Source organism: Phocoena phocoena, chromosome 10, assembly GCF_963924675.1.
Source record: "Phocoena phocoena chromosome 10, mPhoPho1.1, whole genome shotgun sequence".
NCBI lineage: Eukaryota > Metazoa > Chordata > Mammalia > Artiodactyla > Phocoenidae > Phocoena > Phocoena phocoena.
In genome coordinates, this window is record NC_089228.1 from 57475891 (window position 1) to 57499563 (window position 23673).

The 23673-nt window shown below is 39.0% G+C and overlaps 1 protein-coding gene across 5 annotated transcripts in view; it reads left to right on the forward strand.

The window, feature by feature from the left end:
• Nucleotides 1-23673, forward strand: part of NEK10 (NIMA related kinase 10) — a 282983-nt gene that overhangs the window by 235994 nt on the left and 23316 nt on the right. For all 5 annotated transcript variants that reach the window (XM_065884790.1, XM_065884787.1, XM_065884788.1 and 2 more), the window contains 2 exons: nucleotides 1570-1670; nucleotides 16796-16906. In XM_065884790.1, the coding sequence (XP_065740862.1) occupies nucleotides 1570-1670; nucleotides 16796-16906 (212 nt within the window). The remainder of the gene's footprint in view (nucleotides 1-1569; nucleotides 1671-16795; nucleotides 16907-23673) is intronic.

The following is a 23673-nucleotide window of genomic DNA, read 5'->3' on the forward strand; positions in this document are numbered from 1 at the left end:
GTTTCTGCAAAGAAGCACCATTGTAGAAAATATGACATATGTACTCTTGGCCATCTCTTCAGGCTGGAGCAGATACTTCCAGCTCTCTGTTTTCTATTTCAGAGCTACCTTAATTCTTTCTGATTTACCTTCACATTTTTACCCTAAGGGTAATTTACTAAACCTCATCTTAATGGCAAGTAATTGTTGCTTAAAAGGAGTTAGACACAGTTCCTAGAGGAGGTAGATCCTTTAAATTGCAAACATTTAAACAGGGTATTAAATGAAGATGAGCTAGAGCTAGATGATTTCTTGTGTGAATTTCTCAACAAACTCAATAAAGATACCCATAAGGAAAATAATATTTCTTTCAATGTTATATTTATTTTCTTTTTTGTGGTTTGTGTCCTAAACATACATTTTGGTATGCTAATAATAAAACAAGTTGGATCTTTTAATGGCCACATTAAATTTTCTCTATAAATGTTTTGAAAACAAGTTTTTATGGTAAAATATGCAAACTTTCTCAGAAAGCATTTATATAAGAATCATTTTTCAAAATCTTAGCTGTTGCTAAAGCAATGATTGTATTCACATTTAATTTCATGTGCACAAAGTTGTCTGGAGGTAAGAAAAGAAGGACTTTGGAAATTTTCTTTAAAAGAGAAATTGGCAAGAAAAATGTTATTTCAGAAAGTATGCTACATGTTATCAGGAGGAAGGGAAAGAGCAGGAATGTGGAAGAGACAATAATATACATCCACATATCTGAAGTCTCTCTTCCATTTTCTCTAGTGTGGATCTGAGGGTGAGAGGAGGCAGAGGGGACCTTGTGGCTAATACAGGGGTCAAGGCCATTCCTTTAAATAGCTTTACATTCCTCAAAGTTAAGAATGGGCCACTTGTGGCTATGACATGTGAATCTGGGAAAGCAGCTTATATGCAGTTTGATACCAAGCTAGCCTAGAACTGTGAAAGTGATGTGGCTCTGTGATGAGAATTCAGGATAAATTATAGATGTGTCTTATTTAGACCTGAAGAGAAATCTCAGTGAAAATTATAATTTGTAATAATCAAGGGTTGGAAAGTAACATAATTTTCAAACCCTTGATTATTACAAATTATATTTTTTTGTTTGCTCTTTAAGATTGCCTATTCACTATTTGCATTTTAGTAGTTTTAATAAAATTAGTTTTATTTGCTACTGAGGGCAAATGAATTAAAAATTTTTAAGTGTGATAATCTCTTAACTGCACATATCTGAAGCCCAGCTTTTCAATGGCCACAGTATCCAAGACACCACTGACACCTTGTGGCAGCCTGGTGTAATTGCAGGCAAAATTTCCAAGTGATAAAGTCTTTAAGATGTTACAAATGATAACATTATTATGTTACTTAGAGGTCTAAGAAGTAGAAGGAAAGAATTGTGCATCCCATATCATAAAATATTGAAGTGTAACAAGGTCTCTACATATTTTCTAATTGGTAGGATGAGAGTATTTTTTTTTAGAAATTTACCCCATTTTCCACTTAATACCACTTGTGAAGGGGAAAAGGGTCTTGATTAACTGCAGAATTTGTCATCCACAGCATCTGCAGGAATTGCTGTGTCCCAGAGGAAAGTACGTCAGATCAGTGATCCTATTCAGCAGATCTTAATCCAGCTGCACAAAATCATCTACATCACTCAGGTCAGTGTGCTAGCTTTTTATTTACTTTTTATCTTAAGTACAAGTTTGGTGCTAATATTGGTAAGGAACTACTTTGAGAAACTTTCAGTTCGAGTGATGCTTCTTCTTATTCTCTCCAAATACATATATTTGGGAACACTTTAGCTTAGCAGCAGAGCTGGGAAGGTCATAGGTTAAAAGAAGCAGATAAGTCAGGTTTTCCCTGTGACTCCTAACCTGCTCTTTTACTGCTAGTGCCCAACCAAAAACAAACTTCAACACAAATGGCCCTTTAATGTGTGGGTGAAAGTGGGGACAGAGCTGGGCTACAGGAAAGAAAGGAAAGTAGTTCCCTAATCCTGACGAGGCTGGGATAAAACCAAGACCTCTCAAAAAACTGAAAACACAAAATTCAGGATTTTAAAAACTTTTTCTAAATCTCAGTGACTGTTAGACATTGGGGAAGTAATCACTGGTTACAAATTATTTACAGAAATCTTTTTAATGATAAGGAAGTTGAATGGTCATTTACCAAAGTTAGGTACTGTTAATAAGAAAACAAATTTTGTAGATAAATAAGTGTAGATATTTGGACAAGAAAGTAACTATTATTTTGAAGTTTAAGACTGTATGTCTTAATATGTAGTTCATTCATTTGTTCATTTTTTCATTTAACATTTAATTACTAGATGCCTACTATGTACCAGCCACTATTCTAGGCACTTGAGACATATCAATGAGCAAAACATATAAACATTCCCTCACCCTAAGATTCAGAGACCCAGTCTGATGATTCTGTCAGTTGCCAATTGTGGCAATTCCAATTAAATATTCAGGTACTAGAGAGAAATATCACCAGGCCAGTGGAACAACTGGGCCCATTATAAATCTAACTTGGGCTAATATGCCTCCCCCCTCAAAGAAGCAAACAAACCAAAAAAACCCATTTTGATTAGTGTACCACGGTGGCATTATAAGACTCTAGGAAATAGAGTCAGTTTATGACTGGTGTCCAGTATTCCCTGAAAGCCTGTGTATTTCCTTCTTCTCTGTGAGAAGTCACCCTAATAGATAGCTGCAGGACTCTCTGGAGAAGGGCTGGAGGAAATTTTATTTATTTTATATTTATTTTATAAATTTTATTTATTGCATAGGTATAGCAATGTTTCAGGGCCCTTCCTCAAGGAGCCCCAGCTTTCCCACTAATTAAGGGGCATTTGGTCTTTGAATTGACCAACGTCTGGAAACTATGTGAGAGGTGGTGACTCTCAATTGAGGGCAACAGTAACTCAAATCACATTTTTGAGTTACTGGAGTGTCTTTTCTGTTATATGGATTAAGGAATACTCTAGTAGGATGACCACATGTTTCTTTCCCAAGAACACCCCGATCAATTAACTACCATCAGAGATCTCTGTGGGCCAGGCATTCTCATTAACAGTAAACATCCCTGCCATCCTTTATGGTAAATGCTCCCAACTTGTCACTGGTGGTCAGGGGCTGCCTCTTGGCCTCTGCTCCTCTGGGATCACATCATCCGCACTGGAACCTTGTACTTTCAGTGTCATATCTGGCCTACAAAGGAGAGCAACTGTAAGGTCTTCAAGGATGCTGGTTCTCCCCTCTCCAATGTGTTTCTCACTGCTTTAGTGAAAGTGAAGCCTAACCTGGCCTCTGTACCCTGACACTGAATTAAATCTTGGACACAGAGTTTTGAGTGAAGTAGAAAAAAATAGCTTTATTGCTTTGCCAGGCAAAGGGGGCCACAGCAGGCTAATGCCGTCAAAACTCTTGTGTCCCTACCTGGAGTGGGTAGTGAGGAGTTTTATGGGAATGGTTCAAAGAGGGCGTCATTAGCTCATGGACATTCTTCTGACTGGTTGGTGGTGAGGTAATCGGGAGTCAGCATCATCAACCTTCTGGTTCCAACCGGTCTGCAGTCTATGTGCTTGTGGGCAGCATCTGCAAAACAGCTCAAAGATATTGTGTGTATCCCTTAATGGGGAGCCAGGACCCTTCCCCAAGGCTGAACTATTGTTCCTCTTGACTGCTCCTCCCTTGTCTCTGCATCCCCTCCCTTCCCTAATTAGCGACTGCTTAAATCTGCCAGTTGGAACTCAGGGAAGGTCATGGAGGCTGAATGAAACCTATTTCCTATAATCAAAGAAATGGGGGACACAGAAAGCCTTTTGTGCCCAGGAGCCCCACAGGGTCCTGTGTGGTATCAAAAGAAATGGCTTCTGAGTGTTCTTGCTAAATGAAATTGGGAAGTGAGTGTGCAGGTCACCCATGGTAAATCTATCCCAGCATTCCTGTCTCTCCAAGCCTTTGAATTTCCTCCTCCACAAGCAAGAGAAGCTCTGGCATTTTATCCTCATTAAATGTAGGCCACCATTGAGTCCAGGTTTTAGTATACCTCCAGCTGCATGAACTAATATACTAAATCTAGACTCTCTAGTAAGTACACACATTTGAATGAATTCAGCTTGATATAGTGCTATATTTCATCCTTGTTGGCCTGACACCCTTAGAATCCACTCCTGCACATGTTCTCTGGGTTGCTGCTGATATGGAATAGCAAAATCTTTTGATGCAATTCTTTTGATGAAGAGCAGATAGGGAAATGTACAAGTTCCCCTGGATCATATTGAGATTTGACCCTTGTTGCTGACTTAAAGCTCACTGTTGTGGGTCTTAAGAGGAATGAGCATCCCTTTTTAAGATATTACCCCTCATCTGTCCTAGGTGAGGTTAGTATAGAGTTTTGAAGCAAAAGAAGTCTTATCTTCTCAGATGCAGGGTTTCAAGCTACTTCCACTGGCAATGATGGCTCAGAGTGAGTTGAGTTTCAAGACTGTCAGTTTTATCTGGGTCCAACAACATGTCCCTACTTGGAGTTTTAGTATCCTAATCTTTTTTTCTAACTTTTGCATGAGAAACTTGGTGAAATGTATAGTCAGCTGACATTGTAATTCAGCAACCTGATCAATTAGACTTGTGTTTGATTATCAGCCATACCAGTGCTGTGGTAACAAGAAATACATTCTATTATGGCTGACATGGAATCTTTCTGGCTCTTAGACTATGAATTGAGCTGAGAGTTAAAGGACCCAGGCTTGTCATTGTCTCTCTGTAAGTGCCCCAGTGCATCTAAAGGACCCACCCACCCCACCATCCTCGTGATCTTCATACTGCCTGACAGTCAAGTGTAGCAGCCACTCAAGCTTCCAGGGTACTCGCTTCACTTGGCTCTTCATCCAGGTGACAACTGACTAACTGTGAGGCCACTGCATGCCATGGATTACTATCATCCTCTGTCCTATTGGCAAACAACCCAACAGTGGGCTCGGTTCCAAGGGTACAGTCAAATCAATTTCCAAATGCCATCTCTATGGCTTCTCCTGGACATTCCTGGAACCAAATCTGTTTCAGTGAGGGTCTATTCAGGGGACAGAAACCAAACTGATTTCAACAGGGAAGGTTTCACATAAAGAATTGTTTAAGGGCTTCCCTGGTGGCGCAGTGGTTGGGAATCTGCCTGCCGACGCAGGGGACACGGGTTTGTGCCCTGGTCTGGGAGGGTCCCACGTGCTGCAGAGCGGCTGGGCCCGTGAGCCATGGCTGCTGAGCCTGCGTGCCCAGAGCCTGTGCTCCGCAACGGGAGAGGCCACAACAGTGAGAGGCCCGAGTACCGCAAAAAAAAAAGAATTGTTTGAGAATTACTACTAATAATAGGGTATTATCTACTGAGGAGGGGAAGAGAAATCTAAAGACTATAAGAAGAGCAGATAGGGAAGTCACTACTTATAGGACTGAGGCAGAGCACCCAAGAAAGGAACAAAATAGAAGAGGACACCCTCATCCTAGGCTGAGGTCCAGACCTCACTGGAAAGCCAGAGAAATGTCCTGAGGTACTGTGCTGTAGACTTGCTGGAAATCAGCATGTAAGAGTGGTGTGCTGGGAATTGCCCACTAGGAACTGCCCTCTCTGGGACCAGGGGAGGCTGCCCACTGGTAGGTGCTGCTCCATGGAACTCTCTGGAAAGCTGCCCTCAGGGTTGGTGGCACTGAATCTGGCTGGGGGTGAGCACAGCTGGGGGTCCCCATTCCTACTGACCATTCACTGCTGCCAAACTAAGGCAAGGCAGGAGCATCACTGGAACCAGAAAGACAGGCTCCATCCTCCACTAGTGCCCTCTGCAGATAGAGCTGAACATCCAGCCAGCTGACAAGGGATATATGTTCCCGTGTCACAAGCAGGGCAATGAAGGTGGATTTGGAGCTGAGAGTAAACAAACTTACAGCTGGCACAGTTAGCCTGGGGGCTCAAGAAGGGACTACCTTATTTTGGACCTGCCCACCTCTAACTTCTCACTGTTTCCCCTTTGACTTCTGCCCAGCCTGGAGAGTAGCCTGGCTCTTATCTATCATATTTGGGTTATTTTTTGGGGTTTAAAATTTTTTTAACCAAATCTGATATTCTTTTCATTTACCCTGAGGGCCAGCCTTTTGAAGGCTCAAGAGTCTAAAACTGATTACCGTTTTCTCCATTTTCTTCTGTCAACCTTTCCTTTAGGCAATCCTACATAACTGTCTACCTGATTAAATGAAAGTGGGTGAAGGGGCATAAGAACATAGGATGGGGGAGAAAATTGGTTAATAAGTCAAAATATAATCTTCCATATCTCTATCGAGTAAAGATATTCAAAAATACATTTCCATTTAAATACTGATATAGATACATGGAGAAGAATTCTTAACTTCAGTGCTATGGAAATAACTTCAAATAGCTTGTTGGTTACCTTAATGATTCACTACTAAATTGAAAGAAAATATCCTTTGAAATTTAAATATAATTTCCATATGCCTGTCCTGCTAATTTTTATATTAAAAAACTTTTGAAATGGATGTATTTTGTTTCTTTATTGGAGTTTAAAGTATGATAAAGCAAGAATGAAACTATTATAAACACCTTATTATTATGTTCTTACACTGCCAGCATAACAAATGATTTCATATTTTTGGCAAGATGGAATTCCTTGCTACAAGTTAAGATATAACCACGGTGGTTGTAAAAATGTATTTCCAGAATACTTTAAAGTTTATGACATTGCTCATAGTAAGGAATGATTCCTCTTTGGGGAACCTTAAATTACAGTGCTAACCAAAGTCACTGCCTTTCAAATAAAGGAGATAAATACAAGTCTAACCATTACACTCACATATTTACCAAAGCTTAAAGAACAAGGTCAATTTTTTCTGTTCCATAATTGCAAAGGAAACTTCTGAAAGTAAAACTGAACGGACAAACAAAATACCCTTCTTGTTCACATATTTATTTACTAAATTCCTGCAGACTTAAGCTGTGGTAGCACCCTGAATTGCAGAGCCAGATACCTTCTGACAACCAACAAGTGACTTTAAATGGGAAACTGCTTACTTCTGGCTGGTGGTGGCCTTATCCAGTTTCCATGGAGACAGATATGTGGAAAATATCTAAAAGCAACTATTTTAAAAGACAGGATGTTAGCATCCTAACTCTGCCTTCAGTGAGTTGACATCTGTTTTCATCAAAAATAAGATGGGGTCTGCTGGAGAAGATGGTTGAAGAGTAAGACACAGAGATCACCTTCCTCCCAACAGATACATCAGAAATACATCTACACGTGGACCTGCTCCTATAGAACCCCCACTGATTGCTGGCAGAAGACCTCAGACCTCCCAAAAGGCAAGAAATTCCCCCACATACCTGGGTAGGGCAAAGAAAAAAGAAAAAAGGAGACAAAAGAATAGGGACTGGACCTGCACCAGTGGGAGGGAGCTGTGAAGGAGGAAAGGTTTCCACACACTAAAAGCCCCTTCGTGGGCAGAGACTGCGGGTGGTGGAGGGGGGAAGCTTCAGAGCCATGGAGGAGAGTGCAGCAACAGTGGTGAGGAGGGCAAAGCAGGGAGATTCCCACACAGAGAATCGGTGCCGACCAGCACTCACCAGCCCAAGAGGCTTCTCTGTTCACCCACAGGGACGGGCGGAGCTGGAAGCTGAGGCTCAGACTTTGATCTGATGCCGGGAGAGTACTGGCAGCGGGAACACAGCCTGAAGGGGTTAGTGCACCACGGCTAGCCTGGAGGGAGTCTGGGAGAAGTCTGGAGCTGCCGAAGAGACAAGAGACATTTTCTTGCCTCTTTGTTTCCTGGTGCGCCAGGAGAGGGGATTAAGAGTGCTGCTTAAAGGAGCTCCAGAGACAGGCACAAGCCGCGGCTATCACCGCAGATCCCAGGAACAGGCATGAGACACAGGCTACTGCTGCCGCCACCAAGAAGTCTGTGTGCGAGCACAGTTCACTATCTGCACCTCCTCTCTGGGGAGCCTGTGCAGCCCGCCACTGTCAGGGTCCCGTGATCCAGGGACAAGTTTCCCGGGAGAACGCAGAGCGCACACCTCAGGCTGGTGCAAGGTCATGCTGGGCTCTGCCACCACAGGCTCACCCTATATCTGTACCCCACCCTCCCGCCAGCCTGAGTGAGTCAGAACCACCGAATCAGAGGCTCCTTTAACCCCGTCCTGTCTGAGCGAAGAACAGATGTCCTCAGGTGGCCTACACGCAGAGGCAGGGCCAAATCCAAAGCTGAAACATGGGAGCTCTGTGAACAAAGAAGAGAAAGGGAAATTTCGCCCAGCAGCCTCAGAAGCAGCAGATTAAAGCTCCACAGTCAACTTGAAGTACCCTGAATCTGTGGAATACCTGAATAGACAACGAATCATCGCAAATTGAGGAGGTTGACTTTGGGAGCAAGATATATTATTTTCTCCCCCTTTCCACTTTTTGTGAGTGTGTATGTTTATGCTACTGTGTGAGATTTTGTCTGTATAGCTTTGCTTTCACCATTTGTCCTACAGTTCTGACTGTCTGGGGTTTTTTTCTTTTTTTTTTCACTTAAAAATATTTGTTTTCTTAATAATTATTTTTATTTCTGTAACTATTTTATTTTATCTTACTTTATTTTATTTTATCCTCTTTCTTTCTTTCCTTCTAATTTTCCTCCCTTTTATTCTGAGCCATGTGGACAGGCTCTTGGTGCTCCAGCAAGACATCAGGGCTGTGCCTCTGAGGTGGGAGAGCCAACTTCAGGACACTGGTTCACAAGAGACGTCCCTGCTCCAAGTAATATCAAATGGCGAAAATCTCCCAGGTATCTCCATCTCAACACCAAGACCCAGCTTCACTCAACGACCAGCAAGCTGCAGTGCTGCACACCCTATGCCAAACAACTAGCAAGACAGGAACAAAACCCCAACCATTAGCAGAGAGGCTGCCTAAAATCATAATAAGGCAACAGACATGCCAAAACGCACCACCAGACGTGGACCTGCCCACCAGAGAGACAAGATCCAGCCTCATCCACCAGAGCACAGGCACTAGTCCCCTCAACCAGGAAGCCTACACAACCCACTGAAACAACCTTAGCCACTGGGGACAGACACCAAAAGCAATGGAAACTACGAACCAGCAGCCTGCAAAAAGGAGAACGCAAACACAGTAACATAAGCAAAATGAGAAGACAGAAAAACACACAGAAGATGAAGGAGCAAGGTAAAAACCAATGAGACCTAACAAATGAAGAGAAAACAGGCAGTCTACCTGAAAAAGAATTCAGAATAATGACAGTAAAGATGATCCAAAATCTTGGAAATAGAATAGAGACAATGCAAGGAACATTTAACAAGGACCTAGAAGAGCTAAAGAGGAAACAAGCAATGATCAACAACACAATAAATGAAATTTAAAATAATCTAGATGGGATTAATAGCAGAATAACTGAGGCAGAAGAGAGGATAAGTGACCAGGAAGATAAAATAGTGGAAATAACTACTGTAGAGCAGAGTAAAGAAAAAAGAACTGAGGACAGTCTCAGAGACCTCTGGGACAACATCAAATGCACCAACATTCGAATTATAGGGGTCCCAGAAGAAGAAGGGAAAAAGAAAGGGACTGAGAAAATATTTGAAGAGATTATAGTTGGAAACTTCCCTAATATGGGAAAGGAAATAGTTAATCAAGTACAGGAAGCACAGAGAGTCCCATACAGGATAAATCCAAGGAGAAACACGCCAAGACACATATTAATCAAACTATCAAAAATTAAATACGAAGAAAGCATATTAAAAGCAGCAAGGGAAAAACAACAAATAACACACAAGGGAATCCCCATAAGGTTAACAGCTGATCTTTCAGCAGAAACTCTGCGAGCCAGAAGGGAGTGGCAGGACATATTTAAAGTGATGAAGGAGAAAAACCTACAACAAAGATTACTCTAACCAGCAAAGATCTCATTCAGATTTTTCTTTTTTTTTTCAGTACACGGGCCTTGCACTGTTGTGGCCTCTCCCGTTGTGGAGCACAGACTCCAAACGTGCATGCTCAGTGGCCATGGCTCACGGGCCCAGCTGCTCCACAGAGTGTGGGACCTTCCCGGACCATGGCACAAACCTGTATCCCCTGCATTGGCAGGCAGACGCTCAACCACTGTGCCACCAGGGAAGCCCCTCTCATTCAGATTTGATGGAGAAATTAAAACCTTTACAGACAAGCAAAAGCTGAGAGAGTTCAGCACCACCAAACCAGCTTTACAACAAATGCTAAAGGAACTTCTCTAGACAAGAAACACAAGAGAAGGAAAAGACCTACAATAACAAACCCAAAACAATGAAGAAAATGGGAATAGGAACATACATATTGATAATTACCTTAAATGTAAATGGATTAAATGCTCCCACCAAAAGACACAGACTGGCTGAATGCATACAAAAAGAAGACCCGTATATATGCTATCTACAAGAGACCTACTTCAGACCTAAGTACACATACAAACTGAAAGTGAGGGGATGGAAAAAGATGTTCCATGAATACAGAAATCAGAAGAAAGCTGGAGTGGCAATTCTCATGTCAGACAAAATAGACTTTAAAATAAAGACTATTACAAGAGAAAAAGAAGGACACTACATAATGATGAAGGGATCTATCCAAGAAGAAGATATAACAATTGTAAATATTTATGCATCCAACATAGGAGCACCTCAATACATAAGGCAAATACTAACAGCTATAAAAGGGGAAATCGACAGTAACATTATCATAGTAGGGGACTTTAACACCCCACTTTCACCAATGGACAGATCATCCAAAATGAAAATAAATAAGGAAACACAAGCTTTAAATGATACATTAAACAAGATGGACTTAATTGATATTTACAGGACATTCCATCCAAAAACAACAGAATAAACATTTTTCAAAGGTGCTCATGGAACATTCTCCAGGATAGATCATATATTGGGTTAAAAATGTAGCCTTGGTAAATTTAAGAAAATTGAAATCATATCAAGTATCTTTTCTGACCACAACGCTATCAGACTAGATACCAATTACAGGAAAAGATCTGTAAAAAATACAAACACATGGAGGCTAAACAATACAGTACTTAATAACGAAGTGATCACTGAAGAAATCAAAAAATACCTAGAAACAAATGACAATGGAGACATGACGACACAATACACATGGGATGCAGCAAAAGCAGTTCTAAGAGGGAAGTTTATAGCGATACAATCCTACCTTAAGAAACAGGAAACATCTCAAATAAACAACCGAACCTTGCACCTAAAGCAATTAGAGAAAGAAGAACAAAAAAACCCCAAAGTTAGCAGAAGGAAAGAAGTCATAAAGATCAGATCAGAAATAAATGAAAAAGAAATGAAGGAAATGATAACAAAGATCAATAAAACTAAAAGCTGGTTCTTTGAGAAGATAAACAAAATTGATAAACCATTAGCTGGACTCATCAAGAAAAATAGGGAGAAGACTCGAATCAATAGAATATGAAATGAAAATGGAGAAGTAAGAACTGACACTGCAGAAATACAAAAGATGATGCAAGATTACTACAAGAAACCTTATGCCAATGAAATGAACAAATTCTTCGAAATACACAACCTGCCGAGACTGAACCAGGAAGAAATAGAAACTATGAACAGACCAATCACAAGCACTGAAATTGAAACTGTGATTAAAAACCTTCCAACAAACAAAAGCCCAGGACCAGATGGCTTCACAGGCGAATTCTATCAAACATTTAGAGAAGAGGTAACACCTATCCTTCTCAAACTCTTCCAAAATATAGCAGAGGGAGGAACACTCCCAAACACATTCTACAAGGCCACCATCACCCTGAAACTAACACCAGAAAAGAAGTCACAAAGAAAGAAAACTACAGGCCAATATCACTGATGAACCTAGTTGCAAAATTCCTCAACAAAATACTAGCAAACAGCATCCAACAGCACATTAAAAGGATCATACACCAAGATCAAGTGGGGTTTATGCCAGGAATGGAAGGATTCTTCAATATACGCAAATCAATCAATGTGATACACCATATTAACAAATCAAGGAGAAAAACCATAAGATCCTCTCAATAGATGCAGAGAAAGCTTTTGACAAAATTCAACACCCATTTATGATAAAAAAAAAACCCTGCAGAAAGTCGGCACAGAGGGAGCTTTCCTCTACATAATAAAGGCCATATATGACAAACTCACAGCCAACATCATCCTCAATGGTGAAAAACTGAAAGCATTTCCACTAAGATCAGGAACAAGACAAAGTTGCCCACTCTCACCACTTTTATTCAACATAGTTTTGGAAGTTCTAGTCACATCAATCAGAGAAGAAAAAGAAATAAAAGGAATCCAAATTGGAAAAGAAGAAGGAAAACTGTCACTGTTTGCAGATGCCATGATACTATACATAGAGAATCCTAAAGATGTTACTAGAAAACTACTAGAGCTAAACAATGAATTTGGTAAAGTAGCCAGATACAAAATTAATGCACAGAAATCTCTCACATTCGTATACACTAATGATGAAAAATCTGAAAGTAAAATTAAGAAAACACTGCCATTTACCGTTGCAACAAAAAGAATAAAATATCTAGGAATAAACCTACCTAAGGAGACAAAAGACCTGTATGCAGAAAATTATAAGACACTGTCGAAAGAAATTAAAGATGATACAAATAGATGGAGAGATATACCATGTTCTTGGATTGGAAGAATCAACATTGTGAAGATGACTCTACTACCCAAAGCAATCTACAGATTCAATGCAATCCCTATCAAACTACCACTGGCATTTTTCACAGAACTAGAAGAAAAGATTTCAAAATTTGGCCTTCCCTGGTGGTGCAGTGGTTGAGAGTCCACCTGCCGATGCAGGAGACACGGGTTCATGCCCCGGTCTGGGAGAATCCCACATGCCGCAGAGTGACTGGGCCTGTGAGCCATGGCTGCTGGGCCTGTGCATTCGGAGCGTGTGCTCCACAATGGGAGAGGCCACAACAGTGAGAGGCCCATGTACTGCAAAAAAAAAAAAAATTTTCACAATTTGTATGGAAAGACAAAAGACCCCAAATAGCCAAAGCAATCTTGAGAATGAAAAACGGAGCTGGAGGAATCAGACTCCCTGACTTCAGACTATACTACAAAGCTACAGTAATCAAGACAGTATGGTACTGGCACAAGAACAGAAATATAGATCAATGGAACAGGATAGAAAGCCCAGAGATAAACCCACGCACATGTGGTCACCTTATCTTTGATAAAGGAGGGGAGAATATACAGTGGAGAAAAGACAGCCTCTTCAATAAGTGGTGCTGAGAAAACTGTACAGGTACAAGTAAAAGTATGAAATTAGAACACTCCCTAACACCATACACAAAAATAAACTCAAAATGTATTAAAGACCTAAATGTAAGGCCAGACACTATCGAACTCTTAGAGGAAAACCTAGGCAGCACACTCTATGACATAAATCACAGCAAGATCCTTTTTGACCCACCTCCTAGAGAAATGGAAATAAAAACAAAAATAAACAATTGGGACCTAATGAAACTTAAAAGCTTTTGCACAGTGAAGGAAACCATAAACAAGACCAAAAGACAACCCTCAGAATGGGAGAAAATATTTTCAAATGAAGCAACTGACAAAGGATTAAACTCATAAATTTATAAGCAACTCATGCAGCTCAATAATAAAAAAACAAACAACCCAATCCAAAAATAGGCAGAAGACCTAAATAGACATTTCTCCAAAGAAGATATAAAGATTGCCAACAAAGACATGAAAGAATGCTCAACGTCATCAATCATTAGAGAAATGCAAATCAAAACTACAATGAGATATCATCTCTCACCAGTCAGAATGGCCATCATCAAAAAATCTAGAAACAATAAATTCTGGAGAGGGTATGGAGAAAAGGTAACCCTCTTGCACTGTTGGTGGGAATGTAAGTTGATACAGCCACTATGGAGAACAGTATGGAGGTTTCTTTAAAAACTACAAATAGAACTACCATATGACCCAGCAATCCCACTACTGGTCATATACCCTGAGAAAACCATAATTCAAAAAGAGTCATGTACCAAAATGTTCACTGCAGCTCTATTTACAATAGCCGGGATATGGAAGCAACCTAAATGTCCATTGACAGATGAATGGATAAAGAAGATATGGCACATATATACATTGGAATATTACTCGGCCATATAAAGTAACAAAATTGAGTTATTTGTGGTGAGTTGGATGGACCTAGAGTCTGTCTTACAGAGTGAAGTATTTCAGAAAGAGGAAAACAAATATCATATGCTAACACATATGTATGGAATCTAAGAAAAAGAAAAGGAGGTCATGAAGAACCTAGGGGTAAGATGGGAATAAAGACACAGACCTACTAAAGCATGGACCTTAGGATATGGGGAGGGGGAGGGGGAGGCTGTGATGAGGTGAGAGAGTGGCATGGACATATATACACTACAAAGTGTAAAGTGGATAGCTAGTGAGAAGCAGCCCCGTAGCACAAGGAGATCAGCTAGGTGGTTTGTGACCACCTAGAGGGGTGGGATAGGGAAGGTGGGAGGGAGGGAGAGGCAGGAGGGAAGATATATGAGAACATGTGTATATGTATAACTGATTCACTTTGTTATAAAGCAGAAACTAACACACTATTGTAAAGCAATTATACTCCAATAAAGATATTAAAATAAATAAATAAATAAATAAGATGGGAATCTTCAGACCCTAAGCTGAGAATGAAATCAATGGTTCATTTCCATTGCTGGAAACCAAAATCGATCTTTGAGCATACAAGGTGACTAAAGTACATACATTATCTTTTAGTAGGAGTCTTTATGTGTTATTGCTTAGGTAGAACCTGTGCAGGCAACGTAAGGTTTGGATTTAACTCTATAGTTAAGATTTGATTGTTATGTTAAATAAATGCTTTAAAAATCTGCATATACCAATCTCCTCTTAAATAGTAATATGTCAAAATAACTTTTTTCAATAGAAAATATATTGAGTCACTATCAAAGGGGGCCCTGTGGGCTACTGATGGTCTGCCAATCTATTTTTGGAGATACTAGTTCTTTAGAAAGAATCCATATATTATGTTTGAGAAAACCTACAATATAAATGTATAAGATTTCTCTTTTTTTCTGCTGTTATTTTATTTGGTATGATAAAAACAAACAAAAACCACCCGTTTGGACTTGTGACATTGAAGGAATCATTACCTTCTCTAGAATCAGTTTCTTCATCAGTAAAGTTCAGGTAGCTTATGGGACTATTGTGATAAAGGAAATAAAGTATGTGAAATGTTTATAAAGTGCTATACTAGTGTAATGCTAGTGGTGATGGTATTTGCTCTCGAACAATAGTTGTGCTGGTAGACTCACTACCTCAGAAAGTATCTTGGGTGTTATATAAGGTCTGACTTCCTCACCTATAGGATAGTACCCACTTTATAAGTTCATTGTCGAGAAAAAAGTGAGCTAATGCACATGAAAGAGTAACCATAGTGCCTGGCACATACAAGTCATAGGTATTAGTAATTTTATTCTTAGTATTATAATTCTTATATATATAATTATATATAAATATCATCTGCAGTTTTAAATTATGTGTGAGTCATCATTCTGTGCAAAATTTTTAATTCTTCCTTGAAAACTTTAAAGATAGGGTGCTGTCGCTTGTGATAATTATTCTGATAAGATACAATAGCTTTCTAATACTGCCCTGTATATGAATCTTAAGTTGACTGAATATTAACTTATGCAAGAAAGTTTTTGTGAGGATTAAGTCAAACCATCAGGAGTAGTAAGAGCAATTCTAAGTTAACTAGAGGCTTATCAAGTTAAATGAAGAGCAAGATTTTAAGAGTATCTGAATTAATGTTATAGTGATGGCTGCCACAACCGGGGTAAGTCACTTTTGAAGGACGCATTGGTGCTGTAGCAGACACTGAGGTATGTCAGAAAGGGCTGCTACCTTTCCCCTTGACAGGTAGAATCATGCTGGGCATCAACTAGAAGGTCCTGGGCCAACACTGCCCTTTGGTGTTTGACGTAGGGAGTGGCAACTTCTGGGGGGTAACAGTAGGGAATTATCAAGACCAAAAATCTGTCTTGAGGTACTTTCCCTTACCTTCTCCACTCAAACCTGTGGCTTCCTACTATTTACTTATTAAATCTAACTCATCCTGCTGAGCCCTAATGTATACAAATTCATTTCTCTCTCTTCTTGATAAGTTTGGCCCCTCCAATCTGATCTCTCTCCAGCTGTATATTCAGAAGCAGGCCTCTGACTCTGTACTAATGCAGATGTGTGCTTCCTGGTCCAAAGTGTCAGATCCTTCAGGACAAGGACCATGATGAGAGTGTTCAGCATGGTTCTGAGCATGATACAAGCACTTAAGCATTCATAGAATGCATCTTTCCTTGTAAGTCTGTTGTTTACAAAATTCAACTTATACACGCAACTAATATATAATTTAGTCATTCTATGAAAAAATAATATAAATAAAATGAAAGAACAGTAACATAATTAGAAGTAGCCTTTTGAAAGAGAACAGAGTAATGTGTTTCTTCTGGATTGTAGAATGAAAAATTATAACATTCAGTCATGCTATTTGGAGTAAAATTTAAATTCTTATTTAGCCCTGTTGAGTGAATATTGCTACCTTCACAAATGCTTCCTGGGAGTCAGCTATACATAGTTAACAATGTGCTTATAATGATTTTCTCATTTTATGCAGCTTCCTCCAGCTTTGCACCACAATTTGAAAAGAAGGGTTATAGAGAGATTCAAGAAATCCCTCTTCAGCCAGCAGAGTAACCCTTGTAATTTGAAATCTGAAATTAAAAAGGTATAGTATTCTATATATAGGAATTCTTCTTTGACTAACAAAAAAACATCATGAGAATTAAATTTTATACCTCCTGTGCTTGTATCCTCTATTTAAAGCTCTGCCCTCTACAAAGGATATTATCAATGTTTGTCTTCGTCCATTTGGGCTGCTATAGTAAAAATACCATAAAGTGTGGAGTTTATAAACAGCAAGAATTTATTGCTTATGGTTCTGGAAGCTGGCAGTTCAAGATCGGGGTACCAGCATGGTCGGGTCTGGTAAGGACCCTCTTCCAGGTTGCAGACTGCCAACTTCTTGCTGTATCCTTACATGGCAGAGGAGGCAAGGGAGCTCTTCCAGGCCTCTTTTATAAAGGTACTTTTTATAAGAACACTTATATAAGGGCTTTATCGTTATGGCCTAATTACCTCCCAAAGGTCCCACCTTGGAGGTTAGTTTCAATATACAAATTTTGGGGGACACAAACATTGAGACCATAGCACTGCTTGAGATACTAAGTTGAGGATATGTTTTTACCTCTAATTTTCTCACATTTATTTCTGAAGCCTTGTTCTAAGAAGACTAGTAGAAAGTTCTTTCAGTATATTGCATGTTTTCCTAAGAAGAAATGTTCTTAACTATATTTAATTTAAATAAATATATATGTCCTTTTTAGAGAATTCTATTCCAACGTTTGTTAGAATATTCTTCAATGAGCCCCTAAATTGAGCTTTGCAACTCTGAAAAAGTCAACCATCTGAGGCCATGATTTTTATCACCTATGAGGGTGGAACGAACAATTTCTAGGGTTCTTTTCGTCTTCACCATTCTATGGTCTCCTAGACTTTGGGTGCTGGTAAATAGTTCTATTCTTACATAAGGAAACTAAATCACAAAGAGGTTAAATCAACCAGAAAGAAAGAAAATTGTTTATTTCTGGTTAACACAACTTGGTAATAGGAAATCCGTTTGACCTGGTCAGCAGTCATTTTGAGGTGGTCACAGGCTCCCATTCTCCTATCCCAGAAAGACACAAGCCCCAAACAGCTTGGGCCCAGTTGTGTAAAGATGCTTGATCCCACTCCAATTTTGTGTATTTTTTAAAAGCTTCAGCATATACTTAAACTTTGGCACAAGCATGCTGCCAATGAACTTTTTCTTTAAGGTTTCTTTTTCTTTTACTGTATCCAATCTGTAGTATAAATTAACTCATAATTTGGGCAATGTTGGAAGACAGAGGGAACCAAAAGTGCCCACTGAACTGAGAAGGTATCTTGAGACAGAAAATCGAGGCAGGCAGCTCCATGTAATCAATGGACCAGTTTATTACAGGATAAGTTACAGGGTGGGATCTGGATCAGGTGGACAATGACCCAGAAGCATTCACAGCTGCACTCCACACCTCTGAGAGGGGACATTGGGACAGTTTTATAGTTAACCAAGGAGTTGGGGGGCTGCTCGGAAATAGGACGTGCCTTCCTAAGTCAAGTTTTATGAATGGGTAACTGTCTCATGGGCGCTGGGAATACATCAGCAAAGGTCTTCATCATTGTTTAGGGACTAACAGAGCATGGAGGCCACCTGGTTCTAATGATTATTAAACAATGTCTCTTAACTACAAAGCTCCTAATGACAGAGAAGTGATTTATTGTGTGGTACAGTCCTGGATAGGGTCAGCGGGGGGACAGGAGGAGCTGTATGGGCCCGAGGTAGCATCAGTTACGCTAACGGTCATATAGGTTCTTTGATAAGAAATGCAAACAGCATGTTTTTTGCCTTACATCAGTGGTGTCTGCACATACACAAACAGGAGATGGGGAAAAAAACACATAGCTGCAGGTAAACAAAACATAAACCCTACCTCATCTGAGATTAGAGATTTTATGGGTTGTCTTGGCAAATAAGGCCGAGAAACAAAGCTAGGAGAGATCAAAACACAAGTGGAAGAGACTTCAGATATTTATTGTAGGATATTCACATATTGCATCATGAATACCAATAAATAGATTTTAAAGACAGAAGCTCAAGTCTCCCATGAAAACGTTACATATTGATAAGTTTTATATTCTTATTAAAATGATATTCAGAATAATCCAGTTTGTACACACATTTATTTTAACAGAAATCCTAGCTTTATGAGAGGAAGGAGCCTGCTGCAAACTGAGACGTGAAGGGGGCTGCAACCTGTCCCTGCTCCGTGTTTCCAGCAGTGCCTGTCCTTAGCGCAAATCATCATCTCTTTTGTGACTTAGGTTTTCAGTTTGGCCTCCTTCCTTGGTGTCTTTCTTTTCCTCCTTTTGTTTAGCTGTGCCACCCATTCCCAACCTTGTGTGCTTCCTCTGCTGTGGTGACATCTCTCACAGGAGCATCTCATCTATGTTCTTAGTCTGGGGCATATGGGGACCGAAGGGGCCATAGATTCATCCTCCTTTCAACTGGGTTAAGACGCAGATTAAATTATCCTATGAAGAATGCTATGGTCTCATCTGATATTATAAGCCTGTGGTGGTTCATATGCTTATGAAGTGTACCCTATAATCGGGGGCAGGCCTCGCCCCCTATGAGCTAAAGAAATTGGAAGCCTGGGATATTAACCAGCTGCTCCATTAACACTTTTCTTAATTTTCCTTGTGCAGAATTAATCTCCCCCTCTATGCTTCAATCACTTTTTCACTCATATTGTTGTGTTTTAAATAGCTTTTTATTCAAAAGATATTTAGTTCACATGTCTGTTTACTTAAGGGTAGTGAGTTTATCTTGCTCATCTTTGATTCCCCGGAGTTGTACACCATGCCTGGTAGATGCTTAATGAATAATTGTTGAATATAGAATAAATTCTAGATTGATAGACATATTCTATATAACATATCCTATATTGGTTCTATTCTTTATTGATATATAAATATTGATAAATATATTTATATATTTCTCCATGAAAAAAAAGAAGCCCTCCTGCCCCCAGTCTAAACCTAAATGAGAAAATTTTGTGACCTGTTTTTCCCCCTTTCTGGTGTAATTTTTAGTTAGTGACAATTTTTTTCAGAAATGGCTTTTTCATCCCCTGTACAATCATAGAGGAGTAGCCCGTTAGCCTTTGAATGACACAGTCACCCCACACTATGGCCGTGGAAGAAGTGGTGACAACATATAAAGTGCATGTGATTTCCACCCTCCCCTCTGAAGCTTCTCCTAAAATCTGGGGACTCCATGTCTGCAGTTTGAAGGAGTCATTATGGGATGATTGCAACTTACTTATGAGTGGCCTGAGGCCCAGCAGGATGGACAGAAGGGTCAAAACATGGAAGAGCCCTTTTCCAAGAAATAAGCCTCTTTATTTATGACTCACCTGAGGTGTCTTCAGTCCAGGCTGCTCAACATTGGCTAGAATTGCAGGGTGAACAAAGCATCTTTGCAATTGTATAGGTGTCTTTGAGAACTAGGGTTTTCAGCATGGGAGAAAGGAGAAACAGAAACAAAGTAGAAAATACTAACTCAAATTAGAAGTATTAATATGAATCAGTACGAATTCATGATAGATCTTATCTTTTAAAAAGACACATATTTCCTAAATTTCACTAAAATGATATAGAAACGAAGCAAGCAGCAGTGTGCTCCCTTTGCACCCATAGCTTTGGAAGTATAGCCCATTACAGCTCTTGAGCAGGAACTGAATGAGACTAGGCTGGAATATCTTGACATAACAGAATACATGGCAAGGATGCTGTCAAGGACTACTGAGCATGTGTCAAAAGGACTCAGGAGCCAACAAAGAGGCTCTTACAGACTATCTATTGGATAATTAAAGCGTCAATAAGAATAATAACCAAAATTGCTTGAAAGCATTAACTAATGTTTAAATCCGAGAGTTCACAATAGTAAAAAAAGAAAGAAAAAAAATCTCTCATTGGTTACCCTTTGGAAGATTTCATTATTTTGAAAATTGTTTACAAAAGGAAAGAATCAAACATTTATTCTGCCTTTCTCTTATGAATTCTATCTTAGGGTAACTAAATTGATGAGGGGGAAGTTTCTCATTAAAGAAGTACTTCAGCTAATAAGTACTGAAGGAATAAAAAATATTGTCATTTTGCAGCCCCTGAATGAAATAATGGATCTGACATGATCACTACTGGCTGCTGACATCACACAAAGAGGAACAAGCGGACAGTACATGCCTCCTGATGGATGTGCACAGCACATCTGTGAAATGTACATGCTAAACACTTGAATCTGCATCTGATCAGCCTCTAAGATTTAAGCATAAGAAAATAGTGAGTGTAAATATTTCTGTTAACAAAGTGACCTATAAAGTCTAATAAAAACTAATAGAAAGGAGCTGTAGGTTAGAAAAAATGAAAAATAAGGCAATATTTTATGTCTTAACATGTTACGTAATTCAGTCAAAGTGGACAAGAACAATCTAAAGAAAAAAAAGATCAGAGGACTGATGAGTGAAGTGTGATAAAACATGTTGAAACATTTCTTATTTCTGACACCTAATTTCATTTATTTTGGCTTAATTTCCTTCAGAGTTCTATCTCAGTTGATTAGGTTCCAAATCATTTATGTAGTTGTTCTACAGCAAAAATAGCCTTATTTTATGATATGGAAAAGAAGATACAATTTGGGGAATTTAATGAGGATTAAATTTGTAGTTTCTCCTACAAATTTTATTTTCTCTATTTAGTTTTTGCCTTAAAAGTACTATATACTCAATTGACAAAGTGATAAAATTGTTCAATATTTGCTCAAAATTAGTGGTTTTTTGGGGAGAGAGGTAGTATATAGTGATATAATATTTTCTCTGTAATATTTACTTGACTTGTTTAGTTCAAAAGTGCATACAATTATTTGCTCCTTAGAACTGTAGATGTTTATTCAGAGCAGAAGAGCCCTTTTTTAAAAATTTATTTTTTATTGAAGTATAGTTGATTTACAATGTTTTGTTAGTTTCTGGTGTCCGGCAAAGTGATTCATTTATACATATATATGTATAAAGAATATATTTTTTTTTCTCATATTCTTTTCCATTATGGTTTATGATAGGATACTGAATACAGTCCTCTGTCCTCTAGAGTAGGATCTTGTTGTTCCTCCATTCTATACATAATAGTTTGCATCTGCTAATTCCAGACTCCCAATCCATCCCTCCCCTCCCCCCTCCTCCTTGGCAACCACAAATCTGTTCTCTGTGTGTGTGAATCTGTTTATGTCATATTTTTGATTCCACATATAAGTGATATCATATGGATTTGTCTTTCTGACTTAGTTCACTTAAATGAAAATCTCTAGGTCCATCTATGTTGCTTCAAATGGCATTATTTCATTCTTATTTTATAGCTGAATAGTATTCCATTGTATATATACACCACGTGTTCTTTATCCATTCATCTGTTGATGGACACTTAGGTTGCTTCCATGTCTTGGCTATTGTAAATAGTGCTGCTATGAATATTGGGGTACATGTATCTTTTCAAATTATAGTTTTCTCTGGATGTATGCCCAGGGGAGGGGTTGCTGGATCATATGGCAACTCTATTTTTAGTTTTTTGAGGAACCTCCATACTGTTTTCCATAGTGGCTGCACCAATTTACATTCCCACCAACAGTGTAGGAGGGCTCCCCTTTCTCCACACCCTCTCCAGCATTTATTGTTTGTAGATTTTTTGATGATGGCCATTCTGACCCATGTGAGGTGGTACCTCATTGTAGTTTTGATTTGCATTTCTCTAATAAGTCGTGGTGTTGAGCATCTTTTCATATGCCTCATGGCCATCTGTATGTCTTCTTTGGAGAAATGTCAATTTAGGTCTTCTGAAATTTTTTGATTGGGTTTTTTTGTTACTGAGTTGTATGAGCTATTTGTATATTTTGGAAATTAATCCCTTGTCGGTAGCATTGTTTGCAAATATTTTCTCCCAGTCCATAGGTTGTCAGTCCATATGTTGTTTATGGTTCCCTTTACTGTGCAAAAGATTATATGTTTAATTAGGCCCTATTTGTTTATTTTTACTTTTATTTCTATCGTCTTAAGAGACTGACCTAGGAAAACGTTGGTATGATTTATGTCAGAGAATGTTTTGCCTATGTTCTCTTCTAGGAGTTTTATGGTGTCATGTCTTATATTTAAGTCTTTAAACCATTTTGAGTTTGTTTTTGTGTATGGTGTGAGGGTGTGTTCTAACTTCATTGATTTACATGTGGCTGTCCAGGTTTCCCAACACCACTTGCCTAAGACTGTCTTTTTCCCATTTTATATTCTTACCTCCTTTGTTGAAGATTAATTGACTGTAGGTATGTGGGTTTATTTCTGGGCTCTATATTCTGTTCCATTGATCTATATGTCTGTTTTTGTGCCAGTATTGTGCTGTTTTGATTGCTGTAGGCTTGTAGTATTGTCTGAAGTCTGGGAGGGTTATGTCTCCTACTTTGTTCTTTTTCCTCGGGATTGCTTTGGCAATTCTGGGTCTTTTATGATTCCATATAAATTTTAGGATTATTTGTTCTAGTTCTGTGAAAAATGTCATGGGTAATTCGATAGGGATTGCATTAAATCTGTAGATTGTTTTGGGTATGGCCATTTTAACGATATTAATTCTTCCAATCCAAGAGCATGGGATATTTTTCCATTTCTTTGAATCACTTTCAGTTTCCTTTATTAATGTTTTATAGTTCTCAGTGTACAAGCCTTTCACCTCCTTGGTCAGGTTTATTCCTAGTTTTGTTTTTTGTTGAGATTTTGAAAGGGATTTTTTTTTTACTTTCCCTTTCTGATATTTCATTGT